Source organism: Podarcis tiliguerta (genome assembly GCF_965153285.1).
Source record: "Podarcis tiliguerta genome assembly, chromosome: 10".
Classification (NCBI taxonomy): Eukaryota; Metazoa; Chordata; class Lepidosauria; order Squamata; family Lacertidae; genus Podarcis; species Podarcis tiliguerta.
Genome location: NC_139543.1, coordinates 21,451,592 through 21,478,814, shown reverse-complemented (window position 1 = coordinate 21,478,814; position 27,223 = coordinate 21,451,592). Strand labels below are relative to the sequence as shown.

The window sequence follows — 27,223 nt, the reverse complement described above, 5'->3', positions numbered from 1 at the left end:
GCGGCAGCCAGGTACAGGGTACTCAAGAGATGAAGTACCACAGCATATGAAGCATGTCAAATTGCAGGTCTTGGGTTTCTGTAGGAATTTTCTTTCCTCTGAAATCCACAAATATATATTTTTTAGGCCAACTAAAACTCCAAAACCCATATTAGTTTCACATTTTGAGGCAATGAATGACATCAAAGAAAGCATATCTAGCCAGTTAGACAAAGAGAAGTATCCATTGTCTAGGCTAGGGATGGAGAACCACCAGCCCATGGGTCTACTTAGACCTCTCAGACCTACTTATTTGGGCCACAAAACCATTTCAGCCAGGCCACGCCCACCAGGTATGGGGAAGGTAAAAGCCTGGCTCAGCCAAAAGGGGGTTATACAATCAGGCCTTCAGAAACCCCCTTGCACAGCATCTTGAAAGGACAGAAACAGTCACTGGAGATGTAATTGTAGCACCAGTTGGCTGACAAGTCGATAACTGTGATGGGGAATGCGTGTCAACTCAAAAGCACTAAAACCTGCAGACAGTATTTCAGGATCCAGTGCATTCCCTTTGCCAGTAAGAAGCCGGAGTATTTATCTGGATTTATTCTGCAGTTGTAATAAATGGAAAATTACTGAACTTCTTTACAGGATTGTGCCAAAGTGTTGCTATGTATTACCAAATTGAAAGAAAACAAGGCTCTCCCTATATGTATCTGTGATTTACAATGGAGCTCCTGGCATTTCATCAAAGTTCAGTCTATCTAAGCCATCTCGATGAATTCCTAGGATTGTTTTACAACACCTGAAGCCCATAATAATAATGTATTTATATGCCACCCATCTGGCTGGGTTTCCTATGGCCATTCAACAACTTATTGCAATTGTACGCAGTTGAGAGTAGAAGTGGCAGATACTTTTTTGTTTAGCCATTTGTAGATGGTCTTTGGAATTTTGAAGACAGTCCCTAAAACCAGACTGTCAGCAAGCAATGATACTTGATTTAATGCATTCTAATTGCCATTCAGAAACTCAGTGTGTTTCTAAGTCTCAGGAAGGAATCAATGCATTTCAATGACCACTCACTGTCATTTGTTTTATTATATCTCCTTAATGAAAATGTTTAGCAAGGGGAAATGAGCCTGGCTTGGTAAAGCTTCCCTATTATCTTCTTTTTCTTTTGTAATTCTGTTTCCAATTCTTTTTATCTGTTTTTTCCCCAGGGTAATAACATTGACTCAGAAGCTGTTAAAGGTGAAGTGCTAAAAGTTGGAAGCAAGAACTGTGAGAATATTACTTTGAAGTTTCAGTCTGTTTCCTGTACTGTTCCTAAAGAGCTGCTAAAATCCAACCATGAACTAAACATTGTGGTAAGATACCTACCCTAGCATTGCATACGTGGTATAGTTTGAAATGTCACTTCTCTACTAATAATATTTGCACATTTGAAGTTCTAATTTGTTCCTTGTGTTTACACATCATGCTTCATCTGAGCTGTTTAAACATTTCATTGGAAGCAGCACTTGCAATTACTTGGTGGAAGAGCAGCCAAAGCTTTCCTTTAACCACACTGCCTTTGGTATGAATCGGGGCCTTCCACGACTCTCCTCTCCCCTACCTTTTTGTTGTCATTCTTGTTGAGCGATCGGGTGTTCCCATGGTCTGGTTCACTGTGAAGACCTATCTTTATGAAGGCAGGAAAGATCTCCCATTACACTACCCTGTTGCATTATCATCTCCAGCTGAATGTGGGAATTGTCTGCTTTCATGGCCCAGTTTTTTTTAAAGAACAAAATATCTTGATAGTCTAAAACATGGGGTTTATATTTTAATAATTTTTGATATTTGGATTGCTGAATCTGTTCAAACGTGGGCAGTATCGCAGGCTGACTTTTCAATGTTTTGATTTCCAAGTTGAGCTTGTTCAGCTCGCCAGTTTGAGCCAACGTGAGACAACCTTAACTCTAGCCTTAAACTGGCAGTTCCTTGGGATTAAGGCAGGGGTTGTCAACCTGGTCCTTACCGCCCATTAGTGGGCATTTCAGGATTCTAGATGGGCGGTAGGGGGTTCTACGGCACAAGCTGAATCCTCCTTACATCGAGCACTGGTGGGCAGTAAGGAAATTTTACCATCAAGAAAGTTGCATTAGTGGGCAGTAGGTATAAAAAGGTTGACTACCCCTGGATTAAGGAATATACTGAGGTTTGGAGGGAAGAAGAAGAAGAGTTTGGATTTGATATCCCGCCTTTCACTCCCCTTCAGGAGTCTCAAAGCGGCTAACATTCTCCTTTCCCTTCCTCCCCCACAACAAACACTCTGTGAGGTGAGTGGGGCTGAGAGACTTCAGAGAAGTGTGACTGGCCCAAGGTCACCCAGCAGCTGCATGTGGAGGAGCAGAGACGCGAACCCTGTTCCCCAGATTATGAGACTACCGCTCTTAACCACTACACCACACTGGGTTGCAACACTGGGTTGCAACACTCCTGCAGAATCCTGATGTTTCCCTCTGAATTGTGTTCAGTCCTCCATTTTCACAAATCTCCCATGGATAGATTTGTTGTTAGAAATCAGAAAGCACATTCTGACTATTTATATCTGGAAAAAGCCATGATGGAGGGAATAAAGAATAAACTCCCATCTCCTTCCAGTTCTGCTACTCTCATCAACATTGGAGCCATAGCTGTCAACTTTTCCCTTTTCTTGTGAGGAATCCTATTCGGAATAAGGGAATTTCCCTTAAAAAAAGGAAAACGTTGACAGCTATGATTGGAGCCAACACACAGCTGCTCTAAATTTTAAAAAGTTAAGTGATCCAACCATTTGTTTAGTCGTTTAGTCGTGTCTGACTCTTCGTGACCCCATGGACCAGAGCACGCCAGGCACTTCTGTCTTCCACTGCCTCCCGCAGTTTGGTCAGACTCATGTTTGTAGCTTCGAAGACACTATCCAACCATCACACTATCCAACCATCCAACCATAGACTTGCACATATTTGGCCCCTGAGATTACGCATTGGGAACTAGGGGTTAACATATGTCTTTGTCTTCTGGTACTATCACCTCTTCTGCACCAAGGAGGAGTTGGTGAGATATTTTCAGGAACAGAAAGGGTAACATGAATGCAGGCATGATGTCATTGCTCTGGCTCAAGAAAGCCAACTTTTAATTGAAGTGTCATTTGCGTGTCGAAGTCCCCAAGCCACCCCCCAATAACACACACATTACACATCAATTTTGGTTTGGGTTTTTGGCACGATTTTGGCCACAACTTTATTTAAATACATCCAAGTGAGTGGTTGCTTAGGCATTGGTTCCGACTATCTGTCCATGCCCAGGGGACAGAACTGACTTCCGGATTCCAGCGAAAGCCAGTGCAGGGAAACAAATTTTGGGGAGAAAATGAAGCTGGGCCTCAGTCCCTCACTTCTCACCCTCATGCTTGCACGGCCCAAGTCCAATACCAGGGACAAGGATGAAAAGAATGGCAAGCCCCTGGATTCCTTTAACAGAATTCCCTTTCCGCACCACCATTGGAGGGGTAGGCACTTACCCCTTCACCAACCAATTTGAACCAATGCCTAACCGCCAACCTTACAAGTTGTGACGATTTGCTATGCAGTAGGCAAAACCAAATGGCACCAGCCAATCAGCCAAATGGACAAATTCCTACCAGGCCCCTGCCTCAAAGCAGACGACCCCATGACAGGCATAGCAAGGTCAAGCGAACAACCCCCCAATACAGGGAAGGTGGGCGGGTGATCCGGTGCAAGCAGCCAAGAGAATGCTCAAAGTTGGGCGACCAATATTTAAAACCTATGACCCCTTCTTCAAAATTGGCAACAAGCAGTTCTCCCCAGCAACCCGATTAACCAATCCACTGCCTGGGTCCCTCCACAAATCCGCCCAGCAACAATGGGGTGGCTTGTATCCCCCACCGCAACACGCGCTCTCTGCTAGGGAGAACACATTTTGCAAAAGTCAGCATTTAGCTATGTTTTTTGTTGTCTTATATTTTACTATATAAACCTAGCAAATATTTTTTGAAAATTTCAGAATCCATGCCTTTATTACATAAATGCTGTAAATTATTAAGTTATCATATTTGAAAGCATTAGATGTTGGCACATTCACAGTGCACATCCAGCTGCATTTCTCAATGTGGGAAATTAATGGGGCCAACCTGCGTGGAATAATGCATGCAAGGTGGCAGGAGTTTTTGTTTGTTTACTTTATTATTTTTCTGCTTATTTGCAAATTGCTTATGCACCCAGCATAAAAGGCAGACTTTCAAATCTATCATTCCAAATTGGACTGGATTCCAAAAAAGACAGAAGGATTGCCAAGTGCATTCCAACTCACTGAGATACTGTCATATGACACTAAATACTTTGGATTTCCTGGTTGATTAGTGCTGCTTGTTGCAATCTTCTCACTGAAAGACAACAACAGAACTGGTAAGGCAGAATCATTAGTGCGATAGAAACTTAAAGGACATTCCTGAAAAGATGCTAGATTTCATGATGAAGCACAAATGGCATTAGCTATTCTTTAACAAAGGGATGCAACCTTGGTAACTGCTTACTTACACAGCCAGAGTAAAATATTAGAACATATAGGGAGGTCAGTACAGTGGTACCTCTGGTTAAGTACTTAATTCGTTCTGGAGGTCCGTTCTTAACCTGAAACTGTTCTTAACCTGAAGCATCACTTTAGCTAATGGGGCCTCCTGCTGCTTCCGCACCGCCGGAGCACGATTTCTGTTCTCATCCTGAAGCAAAGTTCTTAACCCGAGGTACTATTTCTGGGTTAGTGGAGCCTGTAACCTGAAGCGTATGTAACCTGAGGCACCACTGTATTATAAAAAGTGTACCTGACAACAACTAGGATTCCTGCTAGCAATAATAGACCAAATTCCCACCACCACTCCAGATGCCCCCTCCCACTTAACCTCAAGCATAGTCCATTATGAACTGATTTGAGGAGTCCTCTGGAGGAAGGCAGACTGAAGCTCTAGCTGGTTGCATTTTGAGTGTAACAAAATTTGTCAAAGAGGTATCTAAGCTACTCTCTAGTTTTCCAGTGTTCCAAATGCCTCACTGCAACTGAATCTCTTGCTGGAAGTGGCTGCTAAAGTAAACATTTTTGCATCCTTCACTCGAATGCTGTTCGTGTCCCTCACAGCTTGCGGCTCAGGTGGCAGATGCAAAGGTGATACAAGCATCTGCCAATGCTCAGATTTTCTCTGTTGCTGAATCTCCTGAGCTAAAAGGGCTACCCAAGGAGCCAGATGTTAGTTCCTCACAGGTCAGGGCTTCTCCACTGTGTTGCCAAGTCTGTCTTTTTTATCTCTCTCTCAGTTTCTGGCTGGTGCTGTAGTTAGGAGTTTTATTCTATTATTTCTAATACAGCATGTAATGTGACAATAGGCATTATATAAATTAATAAAATCAATCAATCTCTGGCCTTGAGAATAAAAAAAAAAAGTCTGGAAATGATGAGAGATAGGACTAGCATGTGTGACTTGCATGGATATGTTGACAGTGATGTTCTCTTATCAGTCCTCCAAATGAAATTGAGCTCTGTTATTGATGGGAGTTTTAAAAGCTAGCTATGGGTTCTTTGCCTTCTTTATCTTTCAGTGGCAGAAAGAAGTTTCATCAATGGTTATTGGGAAAGTATTGATTGTGCCAGAGAAGAGCTTCACAGGAATCATTGCGGGAATCGTGTGCATACCAGTTATCCTCTTATTGTTACTGTTTGGCCTCTTCTTGTGGAGAAAAAAGAGAAAGCAAATCAAAGGTGGTGATGTTGTTCTTCATATTTGCTATTTCAGTAAGCAGATAGAGAGTTTCCTGCCCCAAGGAAGCTACAGGGGGACACGAAGCAGGGAAGAAGCAAGGGTGGGTAGCAAGAGGTGAAAGTGAGTGAATCTGGTTGTGTCTACTTGGAGTCTAAGTCTTTACCACAGTTGGGGAGGTTAAAGCAATGGCATTCTGCAGGTGGGTTTTGAAGAAGGATAGGAAGGAAGACAACGCACTACATAGGTGTTCTGAGAAGAGAACCCAGTCATAAGGGTAGCAAAAGTGTGTTATAACTAATTAGATTTTTTAAAGCTGGCTTTCTTCAACATTTACATCAAATATTGATGAGCTTGGAAGTCATAGATGGCCCACAACTCTCTTCTAAGCCAAGGGATGTTATAGAGACACGTGGTTTGTTCAGAGTGCTTGATGATGGCTTATGTGGCTGCATGCATAGTTGTCATCAAAACTTTTTAACCAGTATGGATGCCCTCCTGCTGCAAAGTATTCTCTTCTCCAGCACAGCAGTAGGAAACAGAATATCCTGTTGTGCCCTGATAAAATATGCAGAATGGGCAGTTGTCTGTATATGTCTGGCACCAAACTGTCAAAATATATTTCTCTTTTGCTATATGGAGGAATAGAGAATCTCTACAGAACATCAGCTGCTCCACACAATCTAGTAGTGAAATAACTGAAACCTCTAGGATAGTGCAAGTTTGTTCAGAACTTGGTGCTGACATTCTCTTGTGTTTCCACATGTTAAGAATTAGGTGGAGAGATTGTTCGCTATGACGGACGAGTGCACACTCCTCATTTGGACAGGCTTGTGAGTGCAAGGAGTGTAAGCCCTACAGCAGAAATGGTCTCAAGCGAATCCGTAGACTACAGATCGACTTTTCTGGAAGGTACTGTTTTTCTGATTAGTAAATATAGAAAAGATGCCATATTTTAAACAGCCCACTTCGTAACCCATCAAATGACAGCTACAATAGGTTGCGTTTCTTCTCAACTTTTGCTTTAATCCAGTTGTAATATCCACTTACATAGCAGTTTCCCATCACCACGTGGACTGACCCCATTCCCAGTTCGTTTTTGGTGGCTGCTTGCACGATTATCAAAACTCTATATGTCTAATTCAGCTGTTTAATAAAAAATCTGTGCCTTACGTAAAATGGCAGCAGTCTCTGCTGTAAGTCATTCTGAGCATTACAGTGGTGGTGGGAGGGAAGGATGGAAAAGATTTGCCTTGAAGATGATCAGAGGCATCCCTATAATGAACGTAGCATGTGGTCCTGCTCTGTTTTTCCTTCCTTGTCTTTCCTTACATATCTTCCAATTTCCTCTGCTCTCCTTTAACTGATCTTCTGCTGCCATCCTGGTATAACTTCCATCTTTTTTCCTGTCTCTGTGCTTTTAGCTATCTTGTTAAGAGTCTCGCCTTCTCATCCATTAGGCTGCCTTGCCTCCCTCTCCATTTCAGGTCTATCCTTCATGTCTTCCTTCAGTTAAGCTTTTCCTGACCTATCCTAGCCTAATTTTTCCTTCCTTTCTCTTTGGTGTATTTCATTGTGTATCCAGTGCATGCCCTTTGACTCTTGTAGGCCAGTAGAACCTTCAACTCCTAAGGAAGTTTGTAAGGGGCAACTTCCCATAGCTATCAACTTACAGATTTGAAAATAAGGGGCCAGCAGCCTTGAAAATAAGGGACCTGCAGCCAAAATAAGGGACCTGCAGCCTCACCTGTTCCAGGCACTCCAGTCTTCCTGTCCTCCTGCAGTCTGGTCAAACTCATGCTGGTAGCTTCAAGAACACTGTCCAACCAACTTTGTAACCAGAGGTTCAACTGAATAGAATCTGAATCACATGCACCACAAGGCCTATGCAGCCTCAACTTAAGATGGCTCCCCGGCCTGTCTTTGCACTGCAAAGTTTGCAGCAGCACGTGCAACAAAATGGCGTCCAGCATTCAAAAACCCCCTCAGCTTGCATTAACTAGCCACACACAAGGCATGCAAGCTCCACCCCCCAGTCGTTCTTAGACTCCTTATTGGGTGAGCAACACAGCCAAGCAACACAGTTGGAGCCTCCCTCCTCCCTGGCCAGCATGGAGGGAGGGAGAGGAGCTGCTTCCTTTGAAATTTAAGGGACATCATTTAAGGGACATTTAAGGGACATCTATCGATAAGGGACAGCGGTCGGACATGGCACTGGAATAAGGGACTGTCCCTTCAAATAAGGGACACTTGACAGCTATGCCACTTCCAAACTTCATACAGCCATTGTCCCTCCCACACAGCGGTCTTTAGGAGTACATGGGGCTGCTGGCAGGCTTCTGACACTTCAACTGGTGCTTGCAGAAGGGTTGTATATATGCAGTGGTGGCAGTTTGTGGAATCATGATGGCCTTCTTTTTAAGCTGCTGTGATCACACAAATTGCAGCAGCTACGTGTCAGCCTTCTGGTTCATACAGTTGGCAGTGCTATGAAGTATCTGCAGCCCTGCCCACTCCCAGAAGGTAATTCATGAGGCTGCTGGCATGAACTGGTCCTGAAGGCAGTACAAGGGAGCTCCTAGGTTTATATATCCTTAGGGCCGCTTCATAAACATAAACAAAAGAAATAATTCCTGTGTGTAGCAATAAATATGCACATAGTAGTGTGTATATAAAAACATGGGTTTATATTGCAATTCACATCTTGAAGCCCCTGGGTTCTGTTGCACTATGTAATGTGTAAAGTTTGTTGTGTTTAATTTAGCAACATACAATAAAACAGACAAAATAAAAACATATCATATGAATCAATAAAATCATAAACCGGTAAGTCCGATTCAGAAATCCATAAAATCTAGCCATAAAATCCAACGCAGGCAGACACAAATTAAAAACAAACAAACAAACAAGGGTAACATCAAAGATCACTAAAGCAACTGCAAACTATAGGCACTTCCAGACAACCTGTTTATTGAGCATCCATCCTGGTTTGCATTGAAACAGCTACTCAGAGTTCACTTGCCTCAGCTATAGCTATTCTATAGCTATAGCTATAGGCTGGTTGGGATCACTAGCAGAGCAACAGATTCCCACAGCTGTCCTGCCTCAACTCCTTCCTCATTTGGCCAGTACCTGACTGAGGGACCTCCTTGCTGGAACACCTGATGCTTTGATTGCACGTGGGGTCTGGTGCACGGCAGGGGTCAGCCTGTGCTACTGCATTGTTTACAGGGACGCGGGAGGGGCTGTTGTCTAAACCCTGAGCCTCATGGGCTTGCTGATCAGAAGGTCGGCGGTTCAAATCCCAGTGACAGGGTGAGCTCCTGTTGCTCTGTCCCAGCTCATGCTAACCTAGCGGTTCAAAAGCACACCAGTGCAAGTAGATAAATAGGTATCGCTGCAGTGGGAAGGTAAATGATGTTTCCGTGCACTCTGGCTTCTGTCACGGTGTTCCATTGCGCCACAAGCAGTTTAGTTATACTCAATGCTTTTGGGGGGACACAGGGGTACGCATACCCCTAAACATTTTGTGAATCTGTACTTTTGTCCATTTACTGTATTTTTTTCTCCTGATTTGAATTATAAAATGGTGATTTTCTTGAGTCAAAATAAGAGTACCCCTAAACATTTTTTTAGGAAAAAAAAGTACTGGTTATGCTGGCCACATGACCCGGAAAGCTGTCTGTGGGCAAACGCCAGCTCCCTCGGCCTGAAAGCAAGATGAGCTCCATAACCCCATAGTCACCTTTGACTGGACTTAACTGTCCAGGGGTCCTTTACCTTTACCTTATGTTTACTGCCTTGTTTGGGCCATCAGAAAATAATTGGCTGGATTGTGCTGAAGTGAGGAGAATCTATCTGAGAGCATTATGACAGTAAACTAGCTATAATGTTTAAATAAAATTATTTATCCAGGTTTCTTAATTGGCAAAGCTGTTACTTTTCATGTCCTTAAGGTACCGCTCTTGTTCAGGTACTATAATTGGTTAAAATCTTAACTGAAGTCCAGTCACAATTAAAGCAGTTAACATATTTTTTTAAAAAAATAGGCGGAGAACTCTAGATCAAATAGCATCTAGTCTGCGGGCGAGCGGTCTGAGTTTAATTAGATCTCAAGAATCCTGGCTTCAGATATAGTAATCAGCTTAAGTTAGCCTTTCTGTGTTGTAAGAAACATTGCTGGTGAGGCGATGTGATTAAATATTGGCCCGGGTTCCAGGCTGAATATTTGGCACGGCTCAGAATGTATCTAAACATCACATTTGTGCTCCATTTGCGGAGCACCGAGCATGTAGGTCAGTTCAGAGCATAAATACAAAACCCTCCATTTATGCCAGTTACCCATTATCTGATGTAATCATTTGACAGCCCATGAATTGCTAGCAAGGTGGAAGAGTGCCATTTCTGTGCACTCTTCTAACAATTACTTGTTCTTCTATATGCTCCACTATGTGGCAAAACTATGTCGCAGCACATGTTCTCTCTGTGTGTATCTTGACTTTACCGTCAGGACCATAGTTATAAAAAATAATAAATGCTTCTGCATCTTAGTGATCTTTCCCAATGAAAAAACAATTTCATACATTGTCCCTAAATGGAACATATTTATAACATTGTTCCTTAACTCCCCCACCTCCAAATTCATCAGTCACAACTAATACAAATATTTATAACAGTTGAAGAGTGAAATTAGAAATATGATAGCAATATTAGAATCAGATTGGTACTGAAAGGCTTCTAATTTTATTTACCATATTACTTTAGACTATTTCTAGCTGAAAAGAGCCTTGTAAATTTGGCAGTCATGTTTCTAGACATCTGCAATATAAATATAATGGATATTTCATCTGAATATGACCATAACAATTATTACATTATAGCTGCTTCCAGACAGGTGGCTCCTAGTGCTAATAAATCATTGCTCTTCTGCTCTTAAGCAGAATTGCAGTTTTCTGTGTGTTCATCCTGCTATGTCCCATCCATACTTAGTAGATGTGGCGTAGCATGCCCTCCAACGCCAGAACTTACTTTTCTGTGGAGGATATGAATTGCAGGGTCTCCCTTAGAAACCAGACTTGACAGGGAGTTGCCACCAGTTTTTTGTGTTTGTTTGTTTATTTGTTTTGGTATGCTATACTGTGCTCACTTGTGGGTTTAAGCCAGACTGACCTCAGCTAGAAAACAATATAAAAATCAGAACCTACGGGACCGCCTCTCCTGGTATGCCCCACAGAGAAACTTACGGTCTTCAAATAAAAACATCTTGAAGGTCCCAGACCACAGAGAAGTTAGGCTGGCCTCAACTAGAGCCAGGGCTTTTTCGGCCGTGGCTCCGATCTGGTGGAACACTCTGTCACAAGAGACCAGGGCCCTGCAGGACTTGACATCTTTCCGCAGGGCCTGCAAGACAGAACTGTTCCACCAGGCCTTTGGCCAGGGCACAGCCTGACTCCCTCCATCGGCAATCTTCGCAGAGCTCTGGCCCAATGGTTGCCAGTGGCTTGAATTAATTAATTTTATAATGAATGATTTTAGAGTGTTGTTTGTACTGTTTTATTGTTGTTAGCCGCCCTGAGCCCGGCTTCGGCTGGGGAGGGCGGGATATAAATAAAATTTATTATTATTATTATTATTATTATTATTATTAAAGATCAATCATATCAGTCACTGCTTTGAAGTGAGATATTTTATTTTAATATATTTAAAAAGTTACGGTCAAAGGTTAACATCTGCAATACTTAATTTTGTTGCAGTGTAAAACTGCAGGAAATGAATCACTCAAGCTATTTTCCTAGTTGAATATTTACCATTAGATAAATATAGTCACAGGCACTTAGGAAGTATTCCTCAGATTTTCAATTGCCCAGCAAATGATAATCTAACAATAACCTATGGACTTTGCTATATCCTCCTTTTTCACAAATGTGTCATTTCCCAATCCTATGCTCCCCCACGGATAATACAAGTACAGATAACTCTGGCTGCAATTTCTAGTTTGGGTCAAAGTAGAATTCTGCAAAATTCAAGTGGGGCCTTGACTTTTGCTTTCTTCAGTCTAAAAAATTAGATTGCATTATGACAACATTGGTGAGACATGGCAAAATGGCATAGCTTTATATAAAACCTCTGAATTAAATATAAAACCTCTGAATTAAAAAAGCCAGACAAATGATATAATGGTCCATTTTGGCAGAGAGAGATATTGCTTTATTGCAAGTCACATCCTTTGACCCAAAAGCCTCCAGATAATCTTTTCTTTGTTATTGGCTTCGGCATTAAAGGCCTAAGGCTTAGAATTCAGAACAGATTCTGGAGCTCAGGCCTGAATCAAATTACATTGCGCTGCCTAGATCAGTGGTGGGGAAATGGATCTGGCCAGCTGTATCATTATATGATATTGGATGATTGACACTAGTCAAAATTCAAAGTAGGTTGCTGTAACGGCTGATCATTGAAAAGCAGTTATAGCAACCTCTTTTGAAGATGCAATTCCAGTGCCAGTGAGCTTGGCCGAAATGGCCTGATGAGCCACATGGGAGAGACCAAGTGTGCCTAAATAGAGATTCCACAGCTGGAGATTCCACAGCCCTGGCCTAGATTCTGGAACCATACCCTACAAATCCCTTTTTTTCATGTCAGAGCACAGCGGCCATTTTGGACACAGCAATCTCACGCCCGCCCCCAAGTGCTTTTTTCAGGACCACAATATTGCGCACTGTCCCAAAACTCCCATTTTTGGGTGCTGTGCTCTCATCTGGAAAAAGCATGTCTTGGACTCTGCAGTCTTGCACGGGTCACATGACTAGTGCAGGGGAAGACGCATGATCTGGTTTGGGGACTCATCATGTTGGAGGGTCTGTGAAACTCCACCCTTAAAAGAATACATTTCATTCCCCTCCCTTTTAAGGTATAGGAATGCCGTTAAGATCTTGTTATTTTCTGATGTTTTGGCGTGATGTAATGTTTTTATCTTCTATCTTTCTAACTGAATTATTTTTAGCATGATATTATTATAGGATACTGCTTTTTAATAACTTTAGAATCATTGTTTTGATGTGCGTTGGTGATTTTGTAAACTGTGTTTCAATCTACTAGCAGAGAAAAGCAGGGAGGAAACATTCAAATAAATGAAATCCAGCCCTTTATGATAGAACTCATTGCTGATATATCTACTTCTATTTTTCTTATAGATCAGTTTCCAACTTTATCTCAGAATGGATCATGCAGACCATCCCATTATCCTCACACGGACCTATCTCCCATCCTGTCTACTGGAGACTCTGATTTAGCCAGTCCATTGTTGCAGACTAATGTCCACATTGACATAAGCGCCTTAAATCCAGACTTGGTCAAAGAAGTTGAGCATGTGGTTATTGGTGCTGATAGCCTGATAGTCCATTTCAGTGAAGTAATAGGAAGAGGTAGGTGTTGAGTCTGTCACCTCAAGCCACACATCTCCACAGTCGTGTATCAAGCATCAAAACATCTAATTGCTTCTTGGAATTACTCTTGTGAATAGTTGTTTTAACCAGCTGGCAGAATGCCATTACAGTAGATTCCAATTGTACCACTAAGGGAAAGTAGTTCCACAGTAAGAGGGTCATTTCAGAGAAGACCTTCCCTTCTCAAGTCCCAATATCTGGCAGGCATGGTAAGGCCTCCAGTAATCTCTGGTCTGGATTTTACAGAAAGAGGTGCTCTCTCAGATAGCTGCATATCAACCACCAGCTCATGCAGGCTGTTTAGGGCCTTGAAAGCTAGCAACAGAACCTTATGGCTCAGTGGTGAATAGGCAGGCAATGGAATTCCATTTGTGTATGTGTGCAGAATGGTGAGGATTCCAACCCAAAAGCACATGTAAGATTGCAGCTTAATTCTAACAAAAATGATGATGATTTTTTACACTTGAGGTTAGCCGAAGAATCTAGAGAATATGTAGTGTTTGTTATAGTTGAACATCATCAAGTGTTCATCATATTTCTACCTTCCTCCTCCTCCACACATCTCTTTAAGTGGCTTCCATTGGAAACTCAAGCCATCTCTCCAGTTGCTGCTGCTCAGCCCAGAACCCCTTCAGCTTTAGCACTTGAACAGCATTCTGTGCCTTTGGACCGTTCTCTGAAAGACAACTCAATTAGCAAATTTACTTTAGAACTTTAACATGCAACACATTTCTGTAGAGAATTAATTTATCTACCCGGCCTTTAATGCTGAAGCCAATAACAAAGAAAAGATTATCTGCCCGGACACTGAGATCCAGCTCCGAGGGCCTCCTGGCGGTTCCCTCATTGCGAGAAGCAAAGCTACAGGGAACCAGGCAGAGGGCCTTCTCGGTAGTGGCGCCCGCCCTGTGGAACGCCCTCCCACCAGATGTCAAAGCGATAAATAACTACCTGACATTTAGAAGACATCTTAAGGCAGCCCTGTTCAGGGAAGTTTTTAATCTGTGATATTTTACTGTATTTTTTGTTTCTATGGAAGCCGCCCAGAGCGGCTGGGGAAACCCAGCCAGATGGGCGGGGTACAAATAATAAATTATTATTATTATTATTACTTTACTTGTTACATGGCTTACCCATTTGTTAAGCAAATGGCTAGCTTTAGAAACATGGAGAATTCCAATCATGTTCCTATTCAACCAGATTTTGAGCCTTCTATCCCTAAATTTCAGTTTGATCTAGACCACACTTTAGATTTAAGGGGGTAGCTGATTTTACAAAACACTCTCTGACCATCAGCTATTTTTTCTGTGTCTGATGCATCTGATTACCTAGTCTCTAATAGTTTCATCTTGTTCCCCCCCCCCCCAATGTCTACATCTATTTTAATGAATTTGTTGAATCCCCATTTAAAGTCCATATACAGCAATATAGCTTGTGGCAGTGGTTTCATGATGCATTATGCAAATTAGTTTTCTCTCTCTCTACCTGGAATCTGCCGCCAATTAAAGTCTTGATCATATATTGCCATTGTCCTTAAAGGTGATGGGAAAATAAGAGTCAATTAATTCTGACTTCGTACAAACCTTTATCTATGGGTGTAAGAAATAACAGAAGTCTGGACTTCCTGTTTGGCAGCAAACCTGGCAAGTTGTCCTCTCGGGCGCCCAGGAGGGGTTCCAGATGGAGATTAATGGGGAATAAGGGGCATGCCTCCCCTTACCTTTCAAGGGTATCGAAAGGGCACGACCCGTGGTCATCAGCTAGTGCCTTTTCTTTGCAAGTGGTGGTGGAAATCCCTGTCTTGCAGATGAAAAGGTGAGGGCACTGGGCACAATGGCTCTCTCCAAAGACAGCCCCAGTAAGCTACTGTGGTGAGCTGTGGAATACCTTTGAATTCGGACATAATTAGCAAGTGAAGAGGCACACCCCCCCCCTGAAAAGATCCTGATTTATGCTGCAGGAGAAAATCATTTGTTTGGAAAGAATGAAAGATGCTAATTTCTACTTTGCTTGAACGGTGGAAGGAGGGGAGGGGAGGCAATATTTTGAGTCTTTTTCTTTCTTTCTCGGTATCTGCGTTATCTACCCTCCCCAAAAGTAACAGAAGGTAAAGTTTTCAGGAAGAGTGGACTTTAAAGACACCTCTTTGCAATGGATTTATTTTATAACTAAGGACTTTGCCTGAAAGAAAACGGAGAGTAACAATCTTGAGGGACTTTTGAGGGATTTTGACCACCCCTTGGAACTTCGTATTGTGATATAAAAATAGTAAATAGTAAAAGATTGGTAACAACTGGATTGACTGTCTGTTAAGCACTAGGAAGAGAATAAACTGTGGAGTCGGATGTAATGGAATTGAGGATCGGCAGGATGGACTGCAGAAAGATTTATTAGTTTAGGCGGGAGGATGGAGAGGAGATATGGATTTTGTTGATTGTTAATTACATCAGTCCACCCCCCCCTTGAAGGTTAAAGTTGGAAATGAGAACAGTGAAAGGGGCAAGAAGGACCACAATGTGTACCATCTTGACTTTCACACAGAGCAGAAGAGAGATGGATTATGTTTATTTATAAATGATTTATTAATGAACTGGTAGTATGTAAAATTAAACTTGGCGAAATGTGAAGGGTGGGTGACACTGAGAGATTGGCAGTGTTAGAGGGAGGCAATGTGTATTCTAGGGGTTTCATTTTCACCCTCTGCATGCAGCACCAGTGAGGCTGTTGTTTATTACTGGGGCCAGACATCAGGCAGCAATGTTCAAGGCCATGTTAGGGAGGAATGCGTGTATGTTGTCTGGGAAGAAGCAAGATCTGTTTTTCAAAGTGTTACTCAAGAGGTAACAGAAGGAAATGTTTCAGAATAGATGAATGACTATGACTGGTAGATAAAAGAGGATTTGCCCTAGTCGACTATTTTGTTATAACAATGTATAAAAGCCATAGCAGAAATTGGTAACTGAACAGGTGATGTGTAGGGAGAAGGGATGAGTGTATACTGAAATGATAATCGGAAAAGTTATTTTATTGGGAGCAGCAAAGAAGGGAGGAAAATAGAGGGGACATCGGGGGTGGGGGTGGGTGGGAAGTCAGCTTTTGAATTTGTTTTGATTTTGTATTACTTTGGTGACAGTTTGTTCAAAATTATGGAAAATCAATAAAAATAATTGGCAGAAAAAGTAACAGAAGGCTAACCTTATTCTCAATGCAGGGCATTTTGGATGTGTCTACCATGGAACTTTGTTGGATACCGATGGCAGGAAAATCCACTGTGCTGTGAAATCCTTGAATAGTGAGTCATAGTTTTTCATAGCGAACCACAATGAATTTCAGAGTCAACAGAATCAGCTGCCTTATCAAAGTGCACTTTCACACCCTAGCAATATTAGTTGTATATATGGGCTATTTTCGGACGGTGTCTTGCATATAAAGTTCCCCTAACAATTGATTTGTCTCACCATGTCCTTGTGGAGGAAAATTCACATCCTCCACCCCCCCCACCCCCAGATAAATAGAAGATTAAAGGAAAGAAAGAAAACATGCTGGTATCATTTTACACACTGCTGGGCTGCTTTGTATTCATTTTTTATGAGTGAGACAGTTGGAAACTGTGGGAGCAAATTGGCACACACTAGTAAATGGCCTTCTTCTGGCTCTGCACTGGGGACATATCTATTTATTATTTCTAGTCTATGAAAAAGGAAGGGAGGTGCAATAAAAACAAGGAAAGAATTCTGGAACTACAAATGTATGCTGTGAATGTGTTAAAGTATATTCTGGCCATGATAAACATTCATTCAGCTATGCAGATGACAATTCAAGTTCAGTTGGCTATAGATAGAGTTCTGCCTAGTTCTGCAAACACTTAGTAATGTTTCTTATCTGATTAGACAATATTTAGAGGAGCGACTATTGACCTAATAGAGAGAAATCAGATATCATTTAATAAATGTGTATTTAAAAGAGGTTTGTTTCGTTCTGAACGCGGGGAGGGGGGATGAGGTAAAGGGTAATATTTGACACTTGTTCCTGTAAATTTCAGTTGTGTTAAAATGTGCCAGAAATGATCTGTACTATGGTTTTGCTACTGCATTTCTCAGGGATTACAGATTTGGACGAAGTATCGCAGTTCCTAAAAGAAGGAATCATAATGAAGGATTTCACTCATCCCAATGTCCTATCACTGCTTGGAATTTGCTTGCCCAGCGAAGGGTCTCCTTTGGTTGTGCTTCCTTACATGAAACATGGGGATCTTCGGAACTTCATTAGGAATGAGTCTCATGTAAGTACAATCCAGGATGTGCTTCAGTGGATATTGTAAAGTTTGCTGTTATACTTGACTGCAGCTCTGCTCAACCTAAACACATTAATTGATTTGTTCAACCATCACTTTTAATCGTGGTTAATACAGTCTGGGTTTTTAGCAAATCTTTCTGCCATGGAATAATAATCCAAAAGAATGGTTTAAAGCCGTGATGTTTTCCAAACAATAAATAATTTCCTCCCTAAAATATGCCACAAAACTGTCATCAAACAGCTTTAAAAATGCCATCTGTGCATATAGTCATTCTTCTAAATTAAAAGTAGAACTGCCAGTCAACCAAGAAAAGCAACAACCCTGTAATAGCATGATATTATATAAATGTAATTATTACCTTTCACTCTTAAGCATTCACTGGCACAAAATGAGTTCCCAAGATCTGTCATCTAACTAACTTTTATTATATGATTCTGCCTTACAAATATTTTAGTAGACTGGGAATATGTAGCATTACTATTCCTCCTTACCTGGGAATAAGCCCCATTGAATTGCATTGAACTTTCCTATGAGTAGATTAAAGGTAAAGGGACCCCTGACCATTAGGTCCAGTCATGGCTGACTCTGGGGTTGCAGCGCTCATCTTGCTTTATTGGCCGAGGGAGCCGGCGTACAGCTTCCGGGTCATGTGGCCAGCATGACTAAGCCACTTCTTGTGAACCAGAGCAGTGCACAGAAACACAGTTTACCTTCCCGCTGGAGCGCTACCTATTGCACTTTGACATGCTTTCGAACTGCTAGGTTGGCAGGAGCAGGGACCTAGCAATGGGAACTCACCCCATCCTCCAACCTTCTGATCGGCAAGTCCTAGGCTCTGTGGTTTAACCCACAGCACCACCCATGTCCCTATGAGTAGATTAGGATTGCATTATTTTTTTTATGCGTTGCCATTAAAACCAGATGCTATGTTTCCTCCACTATGCAAAGTTTAATTTTCAAAAACCTGGTGGTAAGACATAGGACAGTAGTCACCAACCTTTCATGGTCCCTTCTTGTGAAAAAACCCAAACCCATCCACACAGACCCACAAGGCAACATTCCCTACCTCTCAAAAAAACAAATTCAGCCATACATCTTTCTCCCAACACACAAACTCAGCCAGGCAAGCAACAAGTCTCCACAAAAAAAAACCAATGCAGGCAGGCAATATCTCTTCCCTCGGTCCTCAAACAATAAAACTCACCTAGGCAACATCCCTTGAAAGCCAGCCCCACCCATGTAATTTAAAAACAAACAAACCCCCCAAAATCAGTAGGGACCAGAGATCTTGGTAGCAGGTCAAAGGAGGTGTTTGTGGCTGGCTGATCATAAGCATCATGTTAATGACCCCAGACATAAACCTAATGACATGCTTCAATTGTATTTTGAAACTGACTTCTGTACTATGGTTTGTTGTTGTTATCAATTATTAAATGTTCTGTTGTATTATGTTATCTAATGAAAATTGCTGCCCATGTTTTATAGAACCCAACAGTAAAGGATTTGATTGGATTTGGTCTGCAAGTGGCAAAGGGAATGAAATACCTCGCAAGCAAAAAGTTTGTCCATAGAGATTTAGCAGCAAGAAATTGTATGTAAGTACAGCAGTCTGATTCCCACAGTCTTTTTGGCTAAAGTAATGTTTGAAGAAGGAACATTGCACAACTATATTTGTTGCTCTCGTCTCATGCCATTCTAGTGTAGAGCTCAGAAACTCACTTCCACTGATGTAATCGCCATGCCGAGAACTGCTGAGCTTTACACAGAAAGCTATACAGTGGTACCTTGGGTTACAGACGCTTCAGGTTAAGAACAGTTTCAGGTGAAGAATGGACCTCCAGAACGAATTAAGTTCTCAACCTGAGGTACCACTGTATATCACTTGTGCAGCACAATCCTGTGTGTATTAACTCTGAGGCAAGCCACAATGCATTCTGTGTTGCTTCTAGGGAAGTGTGCCTAGGTTCGCAGCCTTAAAAGCATTTTTCTGGGCAGAATTATTCCACTGAAATGTTTCTACTTAAGAGATCATTCTCTCTTCCTAAAAATGCCAAGGCTTACCTTTGAAATCCTTTGCTTCCATGCTACTGGCTGAATTGGACACGACAAACTGTAAATGTTACTCATACACTTCAACCAAAATAAAACAGTCTCTGCTTGAAAAATGAAATGAATAACACTTCAAAATCTATTATAAATATTCTTCAGCTCCCAAGCCTCAGTGAGTCAACTTTTGTATACCCATATAACATACAATGCATTGAAGGACATGAGAAAATTTGAGGGCTCACAACCTACAGTCAACAAGCTGTAAAATCAATTGTCATGTGTAACCTGTTGTAGACAATGTTAATTGCCAGGCACATTTTGACTAAACAGTTGCCTTCAGTGACATAGATTCAAAAAGGCTGCTTTCAACGTAATTCCAGAAGGTGCAGTGTAAATAAATACAGTGGTGCCTCGCAAGACGAAAAGAATCCGTTCCGTGAGTCTCTTCGTCTAGCGGTTTTTTCGTCTTGCGAAGCAAGCCCATTAGCGGATTAGCAGATTAGCGCTATTAGCGGTTTAGCGGCTATTAGCGGCTATTAAAGGCTTAAGGGATTAGTGGATTAGCTGCTAAAAGGCTATTAGCATCTTAGTGCCTTAGAAAAAGGGGGTGGGGAGCGGAAAAAAATCGCAAGAATCGCAAGACATTTTCGTCTTGCGAAGCAAGCCCATAGCAAATTCGTCCTGCGAAGCACCTCCAAAACGGAAAACCCTTTCGTCTAGCGGGTTTTCCATCTTGCGAGGCATTCGTCTTGCGGGGCACCACTGTACTCACGTTACCAAATGAAATAATGTACTAGGGTCTTCTACTCAAACATTTGAGGCATCCCTCCTTCAACAACAAAAATATATTCATGCTTTTCTTCTGTGAACACATTTTTTTTAAAAAGAAAGAAAGACACCTTTGTCAGATTTTATTGCTGCTGGTCCATTTGACTTAGAGATGTTTGCACACACAAGCTCTCCAATGAGCCTAGTACAAAGGAGTTTAGGTACACAGTTCCTTCACTGTGTACCAATGAAGGAACTTTTTTGCCATAGCACAGCACCATTTTTAACATGTTTGCTTTTACACAACACTGTGAGCTGTTGCCTTTGGAGTGCTTGCAGGTGAATTAACTGATTCAAAAGCAATTGTGGCTTGATGTCACCATGATAGGTGACAAATTACCTGCCAAATTTGTTTTAGAGAACTACAATTTTCCTCCTTTAGTTTCATTATGCAGTTGCTAAAGTTACTCATCAAATGCGCGTCTTCCCTATGTTACTGCACTGAAATAAGCACGGCTGAGTTACAGAAAGAAACTAAACCAAAGTTCTGTACAGAGGGTCTTTCTGTACGTGGCTTTGCTTTGACCTCTACTATGCAAGAATCTTTATACCTAACAAAAATTATGCAAAGAATCTTATTAGCGTCTGAGTGACCAGACAGTTTAGTTCATACAATGAAAGATGGGTACAATAGCTGTCAGCATTGTTAATACTGATGCATCGCCAACATTATGAATTAATGAGCTTAACCACATTAATTAAAAGTTCACTCTCAAGACATGTGGTGTTTGAGTTCAGTTAGCATAAAAATGTGACTGTCCCTTTGTAGATGAGTGCTATATAAGTATTAAGCATGTCAGTAAAGCAGCTCCATATTCACTATTCAGCTTGCAGATTTGTTAGCCCACTGGCTTATTTCACTTAGTAGTTTTTCATTTTGATGAGTTTCTTCTAAGATACGAAAGGGGAGAAAACATTCATGTCATCCAAGGCCATTCAAGTCTGCTTTGCAGCTTCAGTTGCCAAATATAAAAGGGGGAAAAATTACTTGGTGGAGAACTAGTGAAAGTGACTGTGGTTGGGGATTGGCTGTAACTTTCCTGCCAACCAGAAATACATTATACTAGCCATGACTGGCATGTGGTGAAACGGTTGTGTGATTTGGATCACCATGCATGCTCAACTCTTTTTCCATCGGTCTCAAGAGACATAGGAGTGTTCCTCCAGGGGTCAAAGTCAAACTGCTGGAGAATCACAGCACCTGCTGTGGTTGCAGAGACTGGTAACTCAAAGCTTCTGTCTCCTGTATTGTTTTTGCTGTGTTAGCAGCACTGAAATGACCTCTCTGGGGCGCAGGCTTCGGCAGTGTGTATGGAGGACCTGGGCTACCCAGATAGCAAGACTCTTGGCCTCATTGATGTGACCCAAAGGAAATCAGAGTAAGATGCTAGGCAGGAGACGTGCAAGGCATCACCCAACCACCTTAGGGACTCCCCTCTGTATTTGTATAGGGTTTAATCCTTAGCTTTCTCCTTCAACTCAGCCCACATGCAGGGTGGACAGTCTTTTTTGATAGGAGCTTTCCCTCACACCTAAACAATTGTAGATTTGTTCTGCCCTGTATCAATATTTTAGGTAGAATGTAAAATACTGAGAATGAAAAGTAGCCCAATAGTTCAGCAGCTACTAGGAATTTCCATGGTGCAAGCCATGCTGAAATGAGCAGACTTTGCCCTAAGCTTACAGGTGTGCTTATCCACAATGACGGTGTCCATTCACTTGAATGGTGTTTATGTGGAAGCTATGTTTATCGAAAGGCACACTACATAATAGATGTTGTGGGCACTGGTGTTCATCATCTCCAAATACCAGATCACTGCATCTTAGTTGTTAAGGAAGTGTCATCATTTTAATGGTATTATAAGCATGTTTATTAAACAGATATTGCTGTTCTTTGCCTGTTTATTATTTGTTGAAATATTTAACATAGCCTTCCAAAGCTATGTCCTCAAAGGCATTGTGTCGTTTCGTTTCCAGATAATGGTATTTATCATTTCTCTAGGTTGGATGAAAAATTCACTGTCAAAGTTGCTGATTTTGGCCTTGCTAGAGATGTCTATGATAAAGAGTACTACAGCGTACACAATAAAACAGGAGCCAAGCTGCCAGTAAAATGGATGGCTTTAGAAAGTTTGCAGACTCAGAAGTTCACTACAAAGTCAGATGTGGTAATATGTCTATAATTATTTATGTAGCTCTTGCTGACTTTCCACATTTCAAAGCATTCCTGGAAATATTAAAGGAAAAGAACGACATGGTAGATTAATGCAAAAAGCTTGCAATCCTAAATCAGAACTAAGATTCAGCACTTTTAGCTTGAGGAATAAATCTGACTGGTTTTCTCTTTTTTGCTTTTGGGCACACATCTTCAAACCACAGAATTTTAGACATGACAGCCGTGGTTGGCAAAATTTTAGGACGCAGCCTGTCTGATGATCACACCCTCAGTCATAAGCAAACCAATTTGGAAGAAACCTGTGACAAACCTGATCACATTAGCCAATTTCTGAGGGTTGATCCATTTCCCACCACCCACATCTTAAAATTCTGTTTTTTCTGTTTGTAAGCTCCATAAACAGTAGAGGGACTTGTCCCAGCCTTTTTCACCATCGGTCCTTGTTGAGAAGTGTTGTGGATTCCAAACTGTGTGTGTTGCTTTCCTGGAGTCCCTCTCTTCACTTGAAATGTTACTCTGTTCTGGGTAGAAGTTCCCTTATGGTAGACATGACATCATTCAGTGTTGCCCAGCTCAGATGCTCAGCCAGCATGCCCTTTGACTACGCAAGATTGTAATTGGTTCCAGTTCCAAGTAGATACCCTTTACCAATAGTGAAGGGTTGTCCTGTCAAGATTCAGATTTCCATTTGACCGGCTGTACTTTGCCCTATATTCTCGACTAGTTTTGTTGGTGTAAATGCTCTCAAGACATTTTTATATTTTAAAACTTCTAAGAATTTTCTCCTAACGTATGTTGCAGCATGTAGAACTGAATAAGCAGTGTGAAGACCAGCCTTCCCCAACAAGGTATCTTCCAGATATTTTGGAGGCCAGTGGCTGTAGCCCTGGACATCTGAAGGACCCTAGGTTAGGGGAAGGCTGGTGTACATCATTAATTTTCTTAACTCTTGGTTCTCTCTATTGTTTACAGCACAAAATTTAATTCAGCCATTGCCAACGTGGTGCCCTCCAGTCCCAAACTTCTGGAGAGTACCAGTTGGTAATGGCTGGTTTAATTTTTTGAAGGTTAAGCCCATAGTAAAATTTATGTGTGTGTGTGTGTTTGTGTGTGCTATAGAAAGACCCAAGCTCTTCTTTGTTTTTTGTTAGTGGTCCTTTGGAGTATTACTGTGGGAGCTGATGACAAGAGGAGCACCACCCTACCCTGACGTCAACTCTTTTGACATCACTATCTACTTGCTACAAGGAAGAAGGCTCTTGCAGCCTGAATATTGCCCAGATCCACTGTAAGGAAATGGTTTATAAAACCTTATACACATATTGCCAAGTTTTAGGGATAATGCTCTATAGAGGATAATTCACTTTCCTTGTCTTTCAACTGCAGGTATGAAGTCATGCTAAAATGTTGGCATCCAAAGCCTGAACTACGGCCAGCGTTCTCCGAGCTAGTTTCAGATATAGCAATGATCTTCTCTACTTTCATTGGAGAGCATTACGTTCACGTGAATGCCACCTACGTCAATGTGAAATGTGTTGCACCTTATCCATCTCTTTTGTCTTCGCAAGACAACATAGACAGGGAAGCAAATACATGACCAAGCACGTTTTTACCATCATGGGGTGGGAAACCATAAATCGTGGCCAATGACTTTTTTTGTCTGTTGGTTTCTGTGAAGGCACTGTGTTTGTTTGTGTTGTACAAATTGCACTACTTTGAGGAGACAATTTCATGTTGCTGAAAGCTATGGATTTCTGTGTTGTCCAGATAAGAATTTTCAAGTGTGATGGACAACCGTAGCACCAACAGTGCTATTGCAACACCTAATCTAATGCCAGCTATCATTCATTTGTGAGCAATCTAGCTGCTGCTATAAATTACATCATGTACAGCAGATGAATTCATAGATTCATCAGTAACTCAGACTTCCAGGCACTTAACAAATGAGCTAACACTTGGTCAGCAGTCTTTTGCTGCCTAAGGTTGCAAACAGTTATCTCATCTCTATTGAAGATTTGTTTTGCCTGCTGTAGCAATTTGGCTGTTTTGAAGGCATACAGTGACCAAATGGGCATTTATCACATAGACCAAGGACCACAATTCTTGTTTTTGCAAAAAGACACAGTATACTAATTGAAATTGTCATGTGATAAAAATATTGCAACAACTGGCATTCCCATTCTGCAACAAGGTTTAAAACTTAGAAGTCTCTGCAACCAGTAGGTTAAACAAATTTGTGGCCAACATTGCAGAGGCTTAAGAAATCAGCTGAGTAGTAACTCTAAATTTTAGCAACAATGGCTGTGTGTTAATCAAAGGATTTGCAGCAGGAGAAAGGAGAAGAGCTCAAACAAAGGAAAGGGGGGGAGAGATCAGCCAAACTTGAACCAAAAGGAGTGCAACTGCTGCTAAGCTGGGCATGCCGTTGAGAAAGAACTGAAAATAGATTTTGACATAGCCCATAACTGCTTGATATATTTGACTGATTCCATGGATTGTGACATGCCATATATGTCTTTAGAATAATGACCAAAAACGCAGGTTTTTAAAAACAGTAATTTAAATAATTTTGTAAACTGCTCTTAACTCTTGAGCGTCATGTTTTGTTTCTGTTCCTGTGGAGTTCAGTGCATTCTACTGTATAGACTGTTTGACGTAGGATTGATAGCTAGTTTTGTTGGTGTAAAACCTTTCAAAGCATTCTATTTTTATATTGAAAAGTTTTATTTTTAAGTAATCTATATATAAAGGTTTGCACTGTGAACACTTAAAAATATGTTACCAGCTTTTCATTCATAAGTTGTATAGAGGTTAAAAACTTTATTCTGTAAAAAAAAACCAACAACTGTAAAGGCCAGGAGTTGACTGCATGCCACATCCACCCCAAGTGTTAAAATCCCCATTGCTGGAATTAAAAACAACAACAACCCTGTTCTAAGACCTTTGAGGAGGCGATGCTTATAAAGAATCCAATTATAAGGGAGATTTATTGTTCTTGAAAAGAGAATGCTACACTGAAAGATTTATGATGAAGTTGGAGTGGATAAGCAAACTACTTGCTGATAATACTGGATTGTATAAAATTGCCACTTCCATTCCAGCAACAAATATTTCATGCGTGCTGAGAGCAATGTTAATTGTGAACTGCCTTAACACTGAAACTTCTGCTGCAGGCAAAAAGAAGAAAAGGAAGATCCTAAGGGGGTAAGGAAAATTGTGATGCCAAGGCTTAGCACAGTCATTCTAAACCTGTGAACACTTGCTTTGAGGAATGCAGGGAGATGGGGAATGTAACAGTTAGACTATTTATGAGGAGAAATTAATGTTGTGTCTGGGACACTTGTAAATAATACGTGATTCTTGTAGGGATTTGATGTTTGTACATTCATACAGTATACTTGCCAAAAGATGGATGGTACTTGCCTTTATAATTGTGATGGACCTAGCAAACTTAAAATAAACCTAGAAGTTTGTATGCTGGCTGTTTGTTTTAAGTATGCACATAGCTGTTAGAATGTGAGTGGCTTTCGTGCCGCCAAGACTTTAAATCAGTAGGACTATGGAGGGGGTGTGGAATGATTCCCACCCCATAACCTGGACAGAGGAAGCGGGTGCCTTGCAAATTGAGACTAAAAAGAAACAGACAACTTAAGAATCCGATACAATGGATTGACTCCGAAAATGCTAAGACTTACGCTAGAGCAGGAATGGTTTACCTGAAGCCCTCCAGACATTGTCAGACAACAAACTCCCATCTTCCCTGAACTTCCCTGAATATTGGCCATGCTTGCTTGGACTGCTGACAGCTGGATTCCAACATCTGGAGGGCAAACACACCCCATTCCTGTACCAGAGCACTGCGCGAGAAAATGAAAGAAAGGGGGCTTCTAAAAAGTGGCCTCCTATTGCAAGTGAGCCATAAGGATCTGATATTTATGTGTTCTGGTTTGCCATGTTAACTCCCACACTCTCATTTTTCCCCCAGTTGTGGATATTCATTGCTATTCCACGGTTTGCCATCCACACTAGTGGGCAGAGCTTGACAGATTGTATCTTAGCTGTGTTTTTCTGCCTCTCAGCCCTTCCACCAGCAGCTTTTTCCATTCTGGGTATGAGCACAGGTGATCCTTCACACACGCACAAGTGTGTGAAGAATCCTACTAGCGACTATTTTCCTTTCATCGGTGTTAGAAACAGAGATCTGAAAGCTAGGAGCTAAATGGCACCTTTAACCTAGGTTATGGGTGCAACAAGAATACAAAGCTGAAAATGAATGAACCGCAGCTAAAATCTTATGTTTATTTTTCACATGGTCTAGTCACCATCCGAAGACTTTAAAAACAAAGCCTTGCTTCCCCTGCCTCCCCCTACCCCTAATATTCTTAAGAAATGATCTCTTTCAGCTTCTGCCTTCTGGAAGAAGGTGCAGGGTTATAAAGACTAGGACTAGCCGCCTGAGAAACAGTTTCTACCCAAATGTGATTTTGGTTTTAAACGCAGTGTAAGAAGTCTATATGGGAGTATATTGTATTTAAAAATGGGGCATCAGAATTTTTAGGGGGCTAACCAGGTTGGGATAGCTGGGATAGCAGGCTTGTTGGGTTTTGAAAGTTTTATGTAGATTTTTCAATTTCATTGTTCTGTATGGGACAATG

General features: G+C 41.5%; 1 protein-coding gene across 4 annotated transcripts in view; it reads left to right on the top strand.

Moving 5' to 3' along the window:
• Window positions 1-26,048, top strand: part of MET (MET proto-oncogene, receptor tyrosine kinase) — a 97,113-nt gene extending 71,065 nt beyond the window's left edge. For all 4 annotated transcript variants that reach the window (XM_083399336.1, XM_083399333.1, XM_083399335.1 and 1 more), the window contains exons 12-21: window positions 1,203-1,349; window positions 5,619-5,778; window positions 6,548-6,688; window positions 12,967-13,197; window positions 16,430-16,510; window positions 17,319-17,500; window positions 19,001-19,110; window positions 22,395-22,560; window positions 23,720-23,856; window positions 23,955-26,048. In XM_083399336.1, the coding sequence (XP_083255462.1) occupies window positions 1,203-1,349; window positions 5,619-5,778; window positions 6,548-6,688; window positions 12,967-13,197; window positions 16,430-16,510; window positions 17,319-17,500; window positions 19,001-19,110; window positions 22,395-22,560; window positions 23,720-23,856; window positions 23,955-24,165 (1,566 nt within the window). In that variant the 3' untranslated portion in view covers window positions 24,166-26,048. The remainder of the gene's footprint in view (window positions 1-1,202; window positions 1,350-5,618; window positions 5,779-6,547; window positions 6,689-12,966; window positions 13,198-16,429; window positions 16,511-17,318; window positions 17,501-19,000; window positions 19,111-22,394; window positions 22,561-23,719; window positions 23,857-23,954) is intronic.
• Window positions 26,049-27,223: the final 1,175 nt, after the last annotated feature.